General features: G+C 41.0%; 1 protein-coding gene across 1 annotated transcript; it reads left to right on the forward strand.

Annotated features, from left to right (window-relative positions):
- Nucleotides 1-2118: 2118 nt before the first annotated feature.
- ldb1b (LIM-domain binding 1b) lies at nucleotides 2119-16204 on the forward strand. Its single transcript, XM_040146056.1, has 11 exons — nucleotides 2119-2242; nucleotides 8261-8363; nucleotides 9393-9437; nucleotides 9752-9827; nucleotides 9930-10032; nucleotides 10203-10375; nucleotides 11176-11298; nucleotides 11393-11476; nucleotides 13026-13149; nucleotides 13240-13388; nucleotides 13997-16204. Exons 1-11 carry the CDS (start codon nucleotides 2209-2211, stop codon nucleotides 14225-14227), a joined length of 1245 nt encoding a protein of 414 aa, XP_040001990.1. The 5' UTR covers nucleotides 2119-2208; the 3' UTR covers nucleotides 14228-16204.
- Nucleotides 16205-17233: the final 1029 nt, after the last annotated feature.

The following is a 17233-nucleotide window of genomic DNA, read 5'->3' on the forward strand; positions in this document are numbered from 1 at the left end:
AAGAGCCTGTGAGTGTTGTTATATATATATATATACATGTATATATATATTTATATATTTTATAATTCTAAACTACAGTAGTGATATATACAATATGTTAGTATTGTAAATTTCCTGCAAAATCGAATGGAAACATTTATGGATAAAGTAACCTGTGTTTGGCTAATGCATAGATTAAATTCACGGCAAATCAGGGTACTTCTTCCCACTAATGCAAAAATTGCCACTAAATAGCTGTCTTGGACTATGAATATTTAGGCATTACTTTTAATTATAATGGCCGTCAAACAAACTGGGAGTGGAATGTTTGCTATGACCACCAAAGCTACCAGACTGTGGTTACCTGTAGACATCCAGCGTGAGGTATTTGGAAAGCTGATAGTACAGCTTCACCTGCGAGGCACTGGGTGCCCATAATCTCGACCAATTCAAAATGTTTCAGAAAAGAATCCTGAAACGTTTACTGTGCTTAAACATTAACACAGCATAATGCATTTTTATGTGATGAGCTGGAGAGACATAAGTTAGACAGAATTGTAAAAATCTGTATTATTCATTGTTGGGTTAATTCAAAGATTGTTGCCCCGAAAAAATCATCATCATCAGTTATCATGAACTGTGCTGAACTTGTTAACAAATACTGTATGACAGTGGTAAATATCGGCCAAAATGGATTTCTAATGTTAAAAACTTAACTATTTATGAATGTTGCACGAATGTGGCATCATTGTGGAGATATCAGCACAGAATACACTAAGTTTTGGGTTAACCTCAGATTCAGGGGTACAGATATGGCTACGGCCCACGGTAACCCGCAAAGTAGTAACTACAGACTGTTTAAGACTGATTTTGTTTTTGAAAATCTGTTCAGGCTCAGCCCTGTGTACAGAGCAAATCTATCAAGATTTAAATAAGGTGGTCATAATCTGCCAAATTCATACAAGAGATATACAGCCACAACATTAACACCAGTCACCAGTTTTAATACCGTGGCTGATCAGTGTGTACATGACTATGCTCCAGCACTGAATTGGAGTATTTACAGCAGTTTGGCCTTGTAGGGCAGTATACTATATATCGACATAATGCCCAACCTTAGAATTAATTAATGCGTAAGCAGCATTTTCATGTTGTTGTTAGCCAAGGTGGAGATAATTTGAATGACTTTACGTATTGTGGCATCATATTTCAGTGATGTTTACGTCATTACGTTTTGTAAATCTGAATCAGTGGAATAACTATAGCTGCCAGATAAATATGGTGGAGTATAAACGTAAAATATTGCCCCTGAAATGTATTGAAGTAGAAGTATAAAGTAGCATAAAATGGAAGTCCTCAAGTAGAGTACCGCTGCAAATGAGTGTCTGTGATTCTGACTCACAGTCTCTTTGAGCTAAAGCTGGTCAGTTCTCCATTAAAGCTCATTCCTCCAGAAAGTGGCTGCTTGTCCTTTGGATCAGAGCTGAATCGAACAGATAGATCAGTGTCCAACCATCTGATCCAGTAGCCCAATAAGGAAGCCTGAGCTGCCAAATGTATAAAATCTGGCAGACAGTTATCACTGATAGGGGCCCCAGAGACATGTAGCTAGCTTCCATATCAAGGAATGGGCCGAGCTTTCATACTGATGTGTTTACAGTATGTCTGACTTTAATACTATGAAGTGGTAAAAGCTATGAAACAGTGGCTTTGGCATTACGCTTGGGGGAAAGAAAAGTGAATCCGATCTATGAAAACAGGAGTGGTTTTGTTTTTATTCCTGTTTGGGAGGAAAAAAGTGGAAGAAACAACACTTGGATGTCACTCTCATTAAAAAGTTAGCTCTCATGTTTAAGATGGGATCAGTTTAGGCAGGGCTTTCATACCAACATGTGACTGTCCTCAGATCAGTGTTGAAGACTGTGTCGAGGGGAGGGCGACTGGGACGGTTGTTATCAGAACTCTGGCAGATGTGTGTGCCGTTCAGTTTCCTGTTGACTAGTGAGTGGAAGTGGCATGCTGCACGCATTTGCACATGTGCATGACAACGCACGCATACACACACACACACACACATACTGTAGGCATCTTTCTCCCCCCTCTTCGTGCCCCTGAGCCTGACAGCCTGGACATGGGAGATATCAGAGAGAAGGAGAGGCATGAAAACACAGACCCAGCCTGTGAGTTAGATCAGTGTATAGCTGTGAAAGTGCATTAGTAGGTGACAAAATGGCGATGTCAGAACAGCTAGAAACAGAAGAAGGTAAGTTTTTCTTGCCAACCTTTTCCTTTTTGTCTTTCTCTCTCGTTGTTCATATACAAAAACCAAGAGGTCAAACAAAACACAACAGCTGAAAAAAGAAAATATTGTTTTTATGTATCTCTTGGTTTGTTGATGTCCAGAGAAATGCTGTACAAGTCTGGCCCCATCCTTCTTTTACTGACTTTGACAAAGGTGAATTGAACAAGTTGCACTTGTAGGTTTAAGTGTAAGCTTAGTGAAAACATCACGCTGTGCACTTTAGGGAGTTTATTCAGCCACTGCACGCTCCAGCTTTAATCACGTATTATACATGGATTTATGGCTTTAGGTGTGAATGTGTGACTGCAAGTGGGGAAATGAGGCAAGCTGGTGAAGTGAAGGTTAGGCGGCGGTGTGTGTGTACTATGTGTGAATGTGCGTGTGCGTGTGCGTGCGTGTGTGTGTGTGTCTCACTGGTTGGGGTGCTGGTTGAAGATAAGGCCTGCCCTATGCCTGAGAGCAAAAGAGCCGGTGTGTGTAAGCCCTTCAAGCCTTATCCTGACACACCTCCCACCCCCAACTCCTCTCCATCACCCCACCACACACACACACACACACACACACACACACACACACACACACAACCACACACACGCGTGCACTAGGGATTAACCCCGTCATGTACCATTTCAATGGGCTGGCTTTGGAGACACACACACACACACACACACACACACACACACACACACACACACACACACACACACACACACACACACACACAGGATTAACCCTTGTGTGTCCATTTCCATGGATGATTCTTAGCCTCTCTCTGGTTGTGACAGCATTGACTGCTCGTGTTGCCATGGCTACAGAGGCCAGTGAATGCAAGATAGGCAAATCCACATAAGTCACCCACAACAGACACTCTAAGCTACTACTGACTACACCTCCCCCTGGTACTAGACACACAAAGATGCTGCCAAAAGACTGACAGGAGCCTCGTGAGCTGTGAAGTGCTCATGCCACAGGCTTTACCATGGTCAAACCAATATACATAAACTCAATCCGAGCATCTTTGTTGCTGGTCGGGTGAGAGACAGGCCTTAGAGAGGCTTATCCTCTCTTTAAATGTCTGGCTCTGGGAGAACCAGCACTTCACCATACTCCAGATTTCATACATCAGAGTCCGCAAAGAGGTCCGAATTTGAGTTGCCATCTGCAGTTTGTTATGTTGAGTTGTGTTCAGAGAGTGCATATCCAGACACAAAATATCCGCAAATGTGTCAGAACAGAGTGACTCCCTCTGTCACAAGATAGCGGGAAAGTACAGCAGACATAGCTGGAAAAAGACATGTGCAATGAAGGGTCATTACACCTGGCTTCACTGAGTCAAAAATGTCAGAATATTGGCGATGATGGAGCAAACGGTTTGATTATGAGGCCGATGAATAAACAATATAGTATAAATTGGAATGGCGGATGTAGGAATGACATAATCAGATCAATAAGTTGGTTTCCATTATGGATATTAACTTTGATACAGCTGAAATGTTAACTTTAATTGATGATGATGATGAGGACCATAAGGATGATGATGATGATGATATATAGTTCAATGTAGGCAATCAGAAATTCATCTTGTGCACTTTTGGAATAAAGAACATAAAAATCCCAATATATCAGGCTCACAATATTGGAATCCTCAGCTGCAACACCTAGTGGAACTGATGCTTGAAATGAACCCCGGACCATCTTGTTCTGCACAGTAGAAATATTTGACGACTTCACAGCTATAAAATCCATTTTGTTTTAAGCTGTCTTGGATCATGATTCTCCTTGCAATCACTGTGGACCACACATTTTTGAATTAGAACAAGACTTACATATACATTAGTATACATGCTCTATCTCTGGGTCGCACTGTTTAAAGTTGTGCTCCTTCAAAATAATTCGACTTAAACCAAAATAATATTGAATTATGTTGTAACTGTATTACCTATCTGCACCAGTATTTAGTTGTACAACAGCCTCTGCGAAAACCTGTTAGCTTTCCACAGAGCGGCTCACAAGAGCAGCTTGATTAGTGAATAAATCATTTATGAAACACTGTGTTTTCACTCCCTGTGTACATGAGGAGTGTATAAATCAGAACCATGTACATGCTGGTGGCTTCAACATCTTTAAATAATCAGAGGCCGGGGAAGGTACTTCAGTGTTTGAAAGGCAAGGATTTTTCAAAGTATGGGATCATCTGTCAAAAATGTTAGAAACTGCACTCATTTCTTTCCTTTGGGGATGACTATGTCAAATTAGCAAATATTATGACATACACTTGCAAATTATATGAAAAAAAACCCTCCTGACCTAATACAACTTGTTCTTTTTATATCCCAACTTTGGCCATATGGGTGAGTCCTTGCTGGCTGTGATCTGAATATCTGATTATAATTTGAGGCGATTTAAGCAGATTTAGAGGCCTATGGGATTCTCCTTTTGGCTTAGGGCTTCCTGTGTGTTTGTGTGCGTGTGTTTATGTGTGTGCGCACAGAGAGAGAAACAGGGACAGAGGCAGAGATTCCCAGTGGTAATGAATTTACTGGCCTGCCTTGGGGACGGTTCAGTGTAGAAACTGAAAGACACAAATTAAATGTAAACAACTCCAGTCTGTTGTCCTTACATGAAAGTTCATTTACAAGATCTTAATCTACTTCTGTCTGATCAGGCGTGTGTGCATCACACTGCATTAACCCACTGTATATGTTGCATATGACCAGGGTCTTGGCTGTCACTGTCTGAGTTCAGTGGTTTGCAGCAAGCTGATGTGCTCTAATTAGGCATCATGAAAACCACTTTGCAGTCAGCGTGATCGTTGTTTCCACACACATTTCCACTCGGCTGCATTAGGCCAATTCTCATCTGTGTCAGTTACAAGGAAAGGATGGGATGCAGGGAGGAGGAAGGAAAAAAAAAATGCTTACCAGACAACCTTTATGTGCAATTGTGCATTAGTGGGGGAGGAGGAGTAGGGGGGAGAGGGCGGCTGGCGGTGCTGGGCAGAGGAGAGAGGAGCAAATGCATTGCGGAGGAGGAGGAGGAGGAGGAGGAGGAGGAGGAGGGCCTACAGCTATTGTTCATGTCCTCCCGTGAACAAAGAGCTCATCGGGGTCCGTATGTAAACCCACAGCAGGCTTCAGCCCACGGACAAGGCCTCATGCGGGACAAAACACAACCGACCGACTCCCGTAATTTAGGCCTTATTCTGTTTCAGTCTCGGGGTTTGAGGAGATTTCTTTATTGATCCTATTCAGGGGGACGTATTGTGTTGGTACGTTGCGTCCAGCCAACCGCCGTCTAGCGGGCCTATCCGTTTTTACGCACGGAGCGTACACACGGTCTATCATCACGGATCTGTAAACATCAATTTTCTGATTGGACTTCTTTGCAGGTAAAGGGTCGTTTTTTCGCAAGCACACACTTTGACCTCAATGTCTAGCTACTGTAGCGATTAAATGTGGTTGACGAGCTGCGGCGGTTGTAATTTGGCGTTTTATTTTCGGTCATTTCTCGTTGAAAATTGATTTAACGCTAAGGCGTTAGCAAGACGGCTAACGCCAGCTAACTGGTTACTAACTGGGTTCTGGCTTGCTAATGTTAGCTTGCCCTGCAGGCCTACTAGACAGTGTTGTAACGTTACACAGTCAACGTTTTGGTGGTTGAATATGTCGAGGTCATTTATCGTGTTTAGTCTATTTACATGGTCGTCTTGCTTGTTAAAAGGACTGATGGTTGGCATCATGTAGGGAAGTCCACTCGCGTCCCGAAATCACCTGTTTAATGTTTCAGCCTAGCTAACAGCTACGTGTTAGCATTATGCGCTTGCTGCCTCTAATTGCCTTTGTAACCAGACAACTCCACGTTAAATGTGCTTTGACTGCTAAAGTTATGAACTACACAGATGTTTTAAAGGGCATTTAAAGTGTATCTTCATTTTAAAAAAAACAAAAAACCTTTCAGATTCAAGTCGTTTTTTGTAAAAAAAGTTTGCTAACGTAGGTCAGTGCTTCTGTATAGCCTAGCTATCCACTATATCCCATTTGGGTAGTTACTTGTCCCTCTAGTAGAAATCATGGTGGCAGTCTGGAAAGCTACAAAACCACGACAGGTTAATCGTATATAGGGGAGACTTGGTAATGCTGGATAGACTCTGGAGTTCATGTAATATCCAATGTTAACACAGTATTTGGCTTCCATCACTTCCAACATTTCAGATAAGATTTGCTCTGAAGTGTTTGCCGACCGTTACTCAAGTCAGGAAGATATGTGCACGTATAATGTGTGTATGTATATAGTGTACGGTGTCTGCTTATAAGGGAGAGGAGAACATGATTCCCACTGGAGGAAGTGGAGTCCAGCTGATGTGATTGTGACTGCCTGTCATTAACCGCTAACAGGAGAGGAGAGGAGCTAATGGAGCTCTCAACAACTAATGGACACATAAACATCGATTATTTATTTATTTATCAACCCCATTTGTTTTCCTCTGGTGCTGCATCCACCCCATAGCATAGTGTTGATGCTGGCTCACCCAGTAAACAACTTTTTTTTTTTTTTCCCCAACACAAATTGAAGGCAGGGTTTCAAATTGATACAGGTTTTATGCTCCCCCACCATGTACAAGATGCAGATCTTGTTTTGATGATCTGTGCCCTTCATTGAAAACTTCTTGTTGTTGTTTATTTTACCTCCAGGTATGTTAGAGCTATAATAGGCTATGTGGCTGCTGTTATACACATTAGAAACCAGTAGTGATGTTACTGCTCTTATTGACGATAGGATTGATTTTAAATGTATACCCGCATTAATGACTTATTTAGTAACACCAACTTGATATGTATGGCTGTCTCCTCGAAGGTTAGTCTTGGGCTGGGCTGTGTGTCCATCTCTCAACAGTGTATCCGTTGATACCTGCATGTCTGTTTCTCATAAAGAAGCGGTTGTTATAGTATTCAATTGTTTTTCACTGTATACCTTAATTATATTTCACATCTCTGCTGTGGTTTCAAGTCATAATGTCCCCTGTTTAAAAACATCCGGTTAGAACAATTTAAGCTTATTTCTCACTGTTTATGCCTCTAGATATACATCTCTTTTTAATACACACACACACAGTCAGAGAGATGTTTAATATGCAGAGACAAGACAGAGAGACATAAATGAGGCGGGGCTTCACCATGGTGACGGTAGGGGTCGTGACCTAGAGGCCCCTACGCCTGGATGGCCTTTATGGGAGAGCTGGGCAATTAGACTACAACAAGGGCTTGAGGTGTGTGTGTGTGAGAGAGAGAGAGATTCATCTTTTTTTTTGTGTTTGTGAATGGAGTCAGTATTGGTCCTTTGGTGTTTGGTATTTGATAGTTATTTAGGAAGAACAGATGAAAGGCAGTAGGAGTGTAAAAGGAGCGCAGTGTTTACGGGAGACTTCCTGTTCGTCATGTTGTTGTTTTACATCTTCATGTGACGAGTTTGTTGTATTGGGGATGACCTGTGAATGAGTGCAGCCAACTTAAAAATGGGTCATACTGGCCAGTTTAGGCTGCATGTGCCCCCAAACCCACGATACACTAAATTTTTGTCAGTGTCACTCTGAAAGTCAATAACTAACATTAAAAATACCACTGTAGTTTCAAAGGGTGAAGCAACTTCAGACACTATCTTCATTGTTCTTTCTTTTATGTACTTTATTTTTTTGGCTTATAATTTAGATCTTTATTTGCAGCTCCAGCTGATCTAATGTTCTATATGTGTTGAAAGGGTTGCAGTGTCGTTTATTAATTTTGTGGATTAATAAATACAGATGTTGTTCCCAATTTTGACACAATAATCATGTTAGGTCTGCTTTAACTTTCACACCAGAGTTTTCTTTTGCCATTATCTGGAAGCCCTAATAACTACCCCTTTTAAGTAACCTCTGAAGCTATAATATAAGCATTACACATTACATTTATGTTCTAATAGTTTTCCTCACCTCTCCTCCAGGCTGTTCCTCCAAGTCATTCAAGCTGTACTCCCCCAAGGAGCCCCCCAACGGTAGCACTTTCCCCCCTTTCCACCCCGGCACCATGCTGGACAGAGATGTGGGGTGAGTTTTATGTCTGCGTCTTCTGTGTGTTTAGAAGTCTACTCTGGATGAGGAGCTCGCAGTTTTAGCATTTTAACAACCTCTACATGTGTTTGTATTATTGCGTACCATTTTTACACAGCTTTGTAAAGTATCACAAGATCAGTTTCTGGAGAAAGATGTTTGTCTGGAAAACATCCACTGATAATTGATTCAGCTTGGCAGCTGGCAGGCTGACCAATCAACAAACTGTAGGAAGTGGTTTAGAGGACAGTCAATGAGAAACACTGTATTGTGAACTTGAATAGTACAGAGAGTGACTGATTGTATTTGTTCAGGAGATTCACAAACTTCCTGAACAAATACTCAAGATGTTTAGCTGTACATTATGTTTTGGAAGCTGCACAGCCTGTTTCTCTTTTCAATCTTACCAAGAAACTGATTTCAGTGAATAGTTTAGGTAAAGGTTGATTGTTTTCACAACAGCTGCTATGTTTTACCAGTTAGAAACCTGAGGTAAAATCCAGGTACAGCTGAAGTAGTATTGGGTTTTTCCAGTCGGGTGCACTTGGCTGCAGGAAGGTTTATTGGTGATATAGTAGCAAAGGTGGGCCCCTTGTCAGTCTTTTGTCAGTTGGTGTAAAGCTGATCTCACAGCCTGTGTAATGGTCTACTAACACCACCCATTATCCAGGTAAATGCCTGTTGAGCTATAATGTCTAAAGTGAAGATAGTAGACCAGCTTAGAGAGGCTAATGTTTAATGGTAAAATTGATTTAGCTTGACTTGTGTGGCTGGGTAAGGTTAGGGATTGTGCCTGTATAGAACTGTGTGCAGTATTTCACAGCTTGTCTTTATGCAATAAACGTATCCGCTACAGTTGATGTATGTGTATTTGAGAAGTGTTGTTCTTTACTGTCTCCTTGTATTATCTAATTTGTGCCATGTTTGGCTTGCGTCCCAGTGCCATAAAGACAGACTAGCTTCACGAGGAGGTTATATTAGCACCGTAGCTGAATGTAGTAATCTCTCTTTCTCTTGTTTGTCTAGTCCCACCCCAATGTATCCTCCTACATACCTGGAGCCAGGAATAGGGTAAGAGACTGCATTATTCCCCATTATCTCCAGCTGCTGTGAAAACGGCAATAATCACACAAGTATAGATAAGGTCATGGGCAGTTATGTTCTTATCTCGCTTAAATAGAGCTTTTGCATTTAGTCTGTGACAAGGTTCAACTAGGTGGTGAAACGGCCCTAAAAGTACAGAAGCCATGACAGTCTTACCCTCAGAGTAATCAGGATGTTTTTCTTTAACTGACATAAGTCTTTCATGATAACATTGACTAAATGTTCTCAACCCCTGTCCTGCTTTTTTTCCCTCTTCCCTCTGTCTTTTTATGGTTTTCCAGGAGGCACACACCATATGGCAACCAGACAGACTACAGAATATTTGAACTTAACAAACGGCTACAGAACTGGACAGAGGTTCGTGGGCACACACACAACCACATGTTGTATGCACTCACAAAAACAATCCACAAAAAATAGTGTTGGTAACTGATCATTTTTCTCCTCCTCACCCCGTAGGAGTGTGATAACCTGTGGTGGGATGCATTTACTACAGAGTTCTTTGAAGATGATGCCATGTTGACCATTACTTTCTGTCTGGAGGATGGACCCAAACGTTACAGTAAGAATTCACATGAACATATTGTCTCTCTGTTCCTGTTTCGTATTATCCCCTTAGTCCTATTTAAGTCCCATAGTCATAAATGGACTGTACAATGTGCCAATGCTCTAGCTTGCTTTTTATAATTTTAAAATTATTTTAACCCCTTGTCTTTTCTCGCACCTCACCAGCAATTGGCCGGACGTTGATTCCACGGTACTTCCGGAGTATATTTGAGGGCGGTGCCACTGAACTCTACTATGTGCTGAAACATCCCAAGGAGTCCTTCCACAATAACTTTGTCTCCCTTGACTGTGATCAGTGCACCATGGTCACTCAGAATGGAAAGCCCATGTTCACACAGGTGTGTGGTTGTTTGTGCATAATGACTGGACACATAAGAGAAACCCCTTTTTTTTTAAAAAAAAAAAAAAAACGTGACAAAATAATATTTTTCTGCATGGCATTTAATTGCTCTGCATTATATTAGACAGGTGTTTCCTGAAATATGTACGTCCCCTGTATGTTTGTGTATTTCTTGATTTAATAATATGACAGAAAACCTCTCTGTATTACATAGATGGCATCAAATAAATATCAGATGCAAACTGCAAAGAAATAGGAAACAATACTTTTTGAAGAGATGACCATGGGGTTGTCAAAAGTTTTAGCTTGTCAGTCTTGAAGTGAAGCGATGCACACTGTCAACTCCTCATAGCCTGCAATGAGATGAACAGTTAAGACGAAGAATGGTTTGATGTAATTTTCTAAGCAACCCCTGGGGCCTACAATATTTACCTTTTTCACAAGAACAAAGCAAAGAAACCTTGTTTGAAACAAAACGAGTGCAAAAAGAAAGTTTTAAAACCCAAACACTCAATGTAAATGGTTATTAACTTTCCTTCCATGTTCGGAGGTTTCAAGCCACTTGAAAGAATAACAATCTTGTAATCAGTCTCTGTAATGCAAAAAAAATGAACCCCTACTGTTAAAGGATGGGTTCACATGATTTAAAGTGTATCTTGATATAATACTCATATGCCCATAGCTTCAGCTGTAACTTTTGCCTTAAATCTGTGTGCAGAGATGCAGTTTGTCCGTTCCCTGCATAGATATCAGGGCTCTCCTGCTGTATCCTGACCTCAGTCCTCTGTATTTCTGTAGGTGTGTGTAGAGGGGCGCTTGTACCTGGAGTTCATGTTTGACGACATGATGAGGATAAAGACATGGCACTTCAGCATCAGACAACACCGTGAACTCATCCCCCGCAGTATACTGGCCATGCATGTGAGTGAATCCACGTGGTGTGTTTTTTGTGTGCGCGGGTGCACACTCTATTTAAATAAACAAATAAATAAACTGTCTTCTATTGATGTCATAGGCCCAGGACCCACAGATGCTGGACCAGCTGTCCAAAAATATAACAAGATGTGGCCTGTCAAACTCCACCCTTAACTACCTCCGAGTAAGTCGAGCACACATGCCACATTGTACCTTCTTAGAATGACCTGTGTCTTGAAGGTTTTTCTCTTCCTTTCTTTTAATGTCGGGATCATGGTCAGGTCATAATTTAGTAAATCTTCTTACCTAGTACCCTGCTGGCTTTCAAACTGTAGCTGCACCTGACTCAAAATTTCAAAGTTGATTCTCATTTTGCAGTTTCATATGTTTCAATTACTCTTCATCGTCCAGCATAGATGTAATCCAAAACCTTGGTTTTAGGATTAAAATGTGTTGTAGTTGAGAGTAGGTGGTGTTTTCAGGACTTTTCCTGCTTTCAAGAGATAAACACACATCATGATTGTAATTACTGAGTATAATTCGGTACGTGCTGTCCACTACGATTGATTACCTACGAGCAAGTTTCAGGTCTGTGCAAGTTGCTCAGGTTTATAAATATTGGCATGGATTGTCTTTTAAGATGCGCAAAATGAGTCCAAATCGTGGACTTTTTATGTTTAGGCATCAAAAGATACTATCTATAGAGTTTCTGACCAATAGTGGTTCTATGGAGCAATGTTTTGATGAGTGCGTCCCCATTTTTCTTGTATCTCATGTTCATACACACACACCGAAGAGATCAAACTGGAACTGCAGGTCCAGTGTTCTGGTTTATGCTTACGAGTCACAACCACTTTTTGGCAAATGTAAAAGTTGTACCTATCATCTTTTCAAATTGGCCTCACTACTACAGAATATTGTCATATTCCTTAATGCTACCTGAAATTTCAAAAGTAATTCATTATATCATTATCTTGCATCTGCATCTTGTTAATTGCCATTTCATTAAACAGCTATGGCCTTTTTACTCTCCAAATAGTAGATTGCTTTTTGTCCCCTGCCTGACTGTTCGAATGATCACAATCGGCCATCTTTGTGACACCTGTTTAAGATACGTGGCAGTTCACAGTTGCTTGTTGCAAAACCAATTCAATCAGCACAATAGCAGCCGCAAACCTGGTGCATCTTGATTCAAAAACTAGATGAGAAACTGTGCGGCCAAAGGCTGCTGCTCAAAATGTAATTCAGACATATTGCCTCACACTGTACATTTTAAGGGCTGATACATCCAGATAACAGTCCCGCTTCTCTTAGAAAGCAATGTTTTAAATGTTCTGTTGGTATGGTAACAAAGGCCTTAGTGCTCACCAGATACTAGCTCTCCAAAATTACTGTCCACCTGTCTGCATCTGGAGTTGTACATGGTTCAGACGCATTCAGCAGCACCACCTCAAGTTCATGTGGGGACTAATTGGAACATAAAATTCTTCAGATGCTTCTGTCATGGAGATTTAGCCCAAATAATATGGCTGCGCAGTGAGAAGAGTCTTGTTTATTTCCTTTATGGTTTTTATGAACAGTGTTTCTAATCTGAGGATTTCAAGTCCCACAGGGATGTCATTTGTGCTGAACACCAGCCAATATTAATGGCGCTCGATCAATTGGAGCACCTCTAATAATCTTAAACAATGTGTGTAATCTAACCCGTTACCTCTCTCTGTTCCCTCCTCCAGCTGTGTGTGATTCTTGAGCCCATGCAGGAGCTGATGTCCAGACACAAGACATACAGCCTCAGCCCCAGAGACTGCCTCAAGACCTGCCTCTTCCAGAAATGGCAGAGGATGGTGGCACCACCAGGTAGTTGAACAACACACACTGACGCAGACATTAACACAGTTATTTGTAACTATGTGTATTTGTAACTCACTCTTTCTCTCTCCGCTGTAGCTGAGCCATCAAGACAGGCCCCTAACAAACGGCGGAAGCGCAAGATGTCAGGTGGTAGCACCATCAGCGGAGGAGGAGGAACTAATAATAACAACAACAACAAAAAGAAGAGCCCTGGCAGCGGCTTCCCTCTGTCCAGCCAAGTTCCAGTGAGTACATCACTGCCATCCAGTGTCAGCATTCTGCTACTACACCTATGATCATAGCTAAATTGCTCAATTGATTCATTCAAAAAAATAATGCTACAATAAAACAAATAAAGTTGAAACCTGATGCAGGGTTGAAATTGGGATCCATGCCAGTGCAGTTCGATGACAATATGTGATACAGTGCTGTGTATGAACAGTGCCTATAGCAAGTAGTCCCTCCTGGACTTTTTTTTTTAATTTAAAGTGAAAGCTAATCTTTACAAATATTAATAATGAGATATATTAATTACATCATAAATTACTAGTTAATCATCACTTTTGCAGCCACTTTTTAAAAGTCAGATAACGGAGATTTCCTGACTTTGATCAGGGTGTCACAAGTGATTTAGGGATTAATACAAGTTTACCAAGAAGCTCTAGCCGTTGGTCGGTCAGTGTCCTGTACATAAAGAAGACAAAGGCACAATATAAACAAAATAGGCACTGTACATACAATGTACACAAAAAGAGATCAGTTCACCCTCTCCTTATCACGACAGTTGTTACACCCGTTCCTCCCCACTCAAATAATGTATTAATTGTTCTGCCGCCATTTTGCATCTCTGCAGGATGTAATGGTGGTGGGAGAGCCCACGCTGATGGGAGGGGAGTTCGGTGATGAGGACGAGCGTCTGATCACACGGCTGGAGAACACACAGTTCGACGCGGCCAACGGCATCGACGACGAGGACAGCTTCAACAACTCTCCGGCGCTGGGGTCCAACTCGCCCTGGAACAACAAGGCCCCCTCCAGCCAGGAGAGCAAGAGCGACAACCCCACCTCACAGGCATCGCAGTAGAGCCCAGAGCCCCGCAACCTCAACACAAACCCCTGTCTGTCACTCCTCAGTCCCCGCCCCACCCCAACAGCCACAAGTGCAACAGCAAAAGTCCATCATCTGCTCTCCAACTGAGACATCACCGTAGAGCTCAGAGTCATCGCACACAGGTAGCCCGAGGGAGGTCAGTCTGTCCTCGTCAGACAGTTTCACCAAGCCAGAGGAAGTTTTTAAAAATGTCAATATTTAGGCACTGTGTCCCACCTCTGTCTCCCTTTTCCTCATGTCATACACAAAAAGTCCCATCTGCTCTCGCTAATTTTCAGTTTGGACAGTGACCAGGTAGATGTGACCAAGAAGGAGCGGCGATTTAATCTAGGGGAGAACTGTGCACACTGAACTATCCACACTGAAGTTTACATGTAGGAAGGGGGGGGGGGAATGGTGGCAGCGGGGCTTGGCGATGGTGGCGAGTTGCTTAGGGACGACTTGTCCACCTGTCCTCTAAACATGGCTCTCAGTTCTGGTCTGCTCAGTTCATGCACGTCACTCGTAATGTTTGTTAATAGAGTATATGTGTGTGCGTGCGTGCGTGCGTGTGAAATGTTTGAAGAGTGAAAAGAGGCAGTGTGAGCGTATTTGTGGCTTTGCTGAATCAAACAGACCAGAATTTAGAATCAGTGTAGAAAACCATTGAAATTCACACACTAATAGGAGAGCTGAAATGTGGCACTAGGGAAGCATCACACACATGCACAGACACACCCAGACAAACATAATGATTGAAGGAGTTTGAGTCCCGCAGTGCCCTAGCCATCTCTGATTAGACTACAGTGAATGCAGTCTTTCAAACAGAGAGCATTTACAACACACACATGCACATACACACAGTTACACATTTTAAGAGTTTTTATACAGTATATATTTCCCTAGAATGTTTTTTAATTTGTATTAAACGCCTTCATTTCAATTGTTACTTTTTTATTTTCTACCAATACTGAAAAGCTACAGACCAAGGAGCAACACAGGACTTTTATCCCTCCCCCCTCTAAAATATATTGTTTTTATCTTTTATGTTTATAAAAGAGAAATAATTTAGTGTGGATGTTTTTATTTTGTCTTTTTGTTCCTTTTTTGGAGATTTGAATTTTTGTGTATTTGTGCTTGTATATTTAAGGTAGTAGCAAAGTTCTGTCTGACTGTAATAAAATGTATTCTTACTTAGATTTACCTAAAGCCATCCCGATCTAATGTAAAGAAGCAAAAATAGGAAAAAGGAGAAAAAACAGTCATGAACCCGTCCCCTCTATCTTCCCACCTGCTCTCTTTCCCCCTCCCCTTTTTAAAAATTGTGTAAATTAAATTACAAAATCCCCAGGGGTACAGTGGCACCATGGAGAGATGATTTTACTGTTTCAGTTTTTTTTTTTTTTTTTTTTTTTTTTTTTCTAATTTATTTTGGCAGAAATTCATTCATGTTTTTCATCTACACAGGAAGTGATTTTCCACTTCCCATTCATCCGAATTTTGTGTACTGCAACTTTCAGCTTCGATGGCAAGTGAATGTGCTCACTGAATTTTAGTTAACCAGTGAATTTCATGTTTTGTCACTGGCTGCGACTGAAATTTTTCAAAATTAATTTTTGTCTATATTGGTCTTCGTTTGTATGATCTCTTTCATAACCAACAGAGTTAAACCATCAGTCATACACAGATCTTCTAAAACCAGCTTAACATTAAGTTCAGTCGGCATATTTGGTAGCAATTCTGAGTCTGAGTCTGACTAAAAGCAGCTGAAGCTCTGGTATTGTTTTGTACATTTCCATTTTGTTACAGTTTACTAAAGCAACAGTTATGATTGAGTTTGAATGGTGACTTGTACCTTCTCCAAACCCTGTAGAAAAATCATTGTTTGATATATATTTTTTGATTTGGTTAGTTTCTGCCCTTGATAATTAATGTATGGTACCAATAAAAAGATACATTTTCACTTTAAAAGATTCTGCGTATTTTTTTATTTTTCATTTTTTTATTTTATTTATTTATTTATTTTTGTTACTGGCTTCTGGTCATTTTTGAACAGTTGAAACCATGATTTTTAATTTTGCTATGTAGTTCTGATGCTTCACTGACTCCAAGGATAGGTTCACATTTTTTTCTGGTCTTCCAGTCTCGCCAAGTTCTCACATGAACACTGAAACAGGTTCTGCTTCAGCAGTGTGGAGTTAGACAATTCAAGTGGGTATCATCCATGGTTTTAGTCTTTAAGTACCAAATTCCCTATTTTTGTTTCCCCAGACAGGGTTTCTATGGTGGGAATGTTTCTAAAAAGGTTTCAACTTATTACCCACTTGACTTGTCTAACTCAGACAGCACAAGCCTCTTCTTATTAGCGCCAGCTGAACTTTGGAATTTATTTTTGCTCAGAACGAGGACGGTGGATTGGGTCCCCACCGCTTACGTTGACGTAACTCTAAGAAGGAATCTTTTTATTACAGAAAGCAAAACCTATTTCAATATAAACATAGGCACCTGACTGTTGTTTGAAGACAGGCTAGAAAAATGTGAATCTGTCCTTAAACTACTGGCATTGACAGGTATTTTCACTGTAGGAGAAAGCTGGAACACCGCATTATTAAGGGTTCCCTCTGCTCCTGGAAGTTCCAAGGATGAAGATTACAGCACTGTTGAGAAGCATGAGCATAAGAGCATGTCTACTGTCTGTGGATTCACATATTAAGAAAATTGAACTTATTTATTTCTGAAGGCAATATAAAGTCCTTTAAATACGAGAAGCATTAGTAACAGCGTGACTACTTTGCTTAAATGGCATAATTTGACCTTAAACCACCTGTACATAGGTGAATACTCCCACTTTTTAAAACTAAAACAGATACAGCGTTCTTTAAAGGGCTATATTGTATATTGTTCATAAAGTTGGTGGAGACGTGAGAGACGGTTAAAAACAGAAGAAAAAAGTGATGCAGCAGAGGCTGAGATAGAGTGACTCTTAGTTCCTAGTATGAG

The sequence above is a fragment of the Xiphias gladius genome, chromosome 15 (assembly GCF_016859285.1).
Source record: "Xiphias gladius isolate SHS-SW01 ecotype Sanya breed wild chromosome 15, ASM1685928v1, whole genome shotgun sequence".
Taxonomy (NCBI): domain Eukaryota; kingdom Metazoa; phylum Chordata; class Actinopteri; order Istiophoriformes; family Xiphiidae; genus Xiphias; species Xiphias gladius.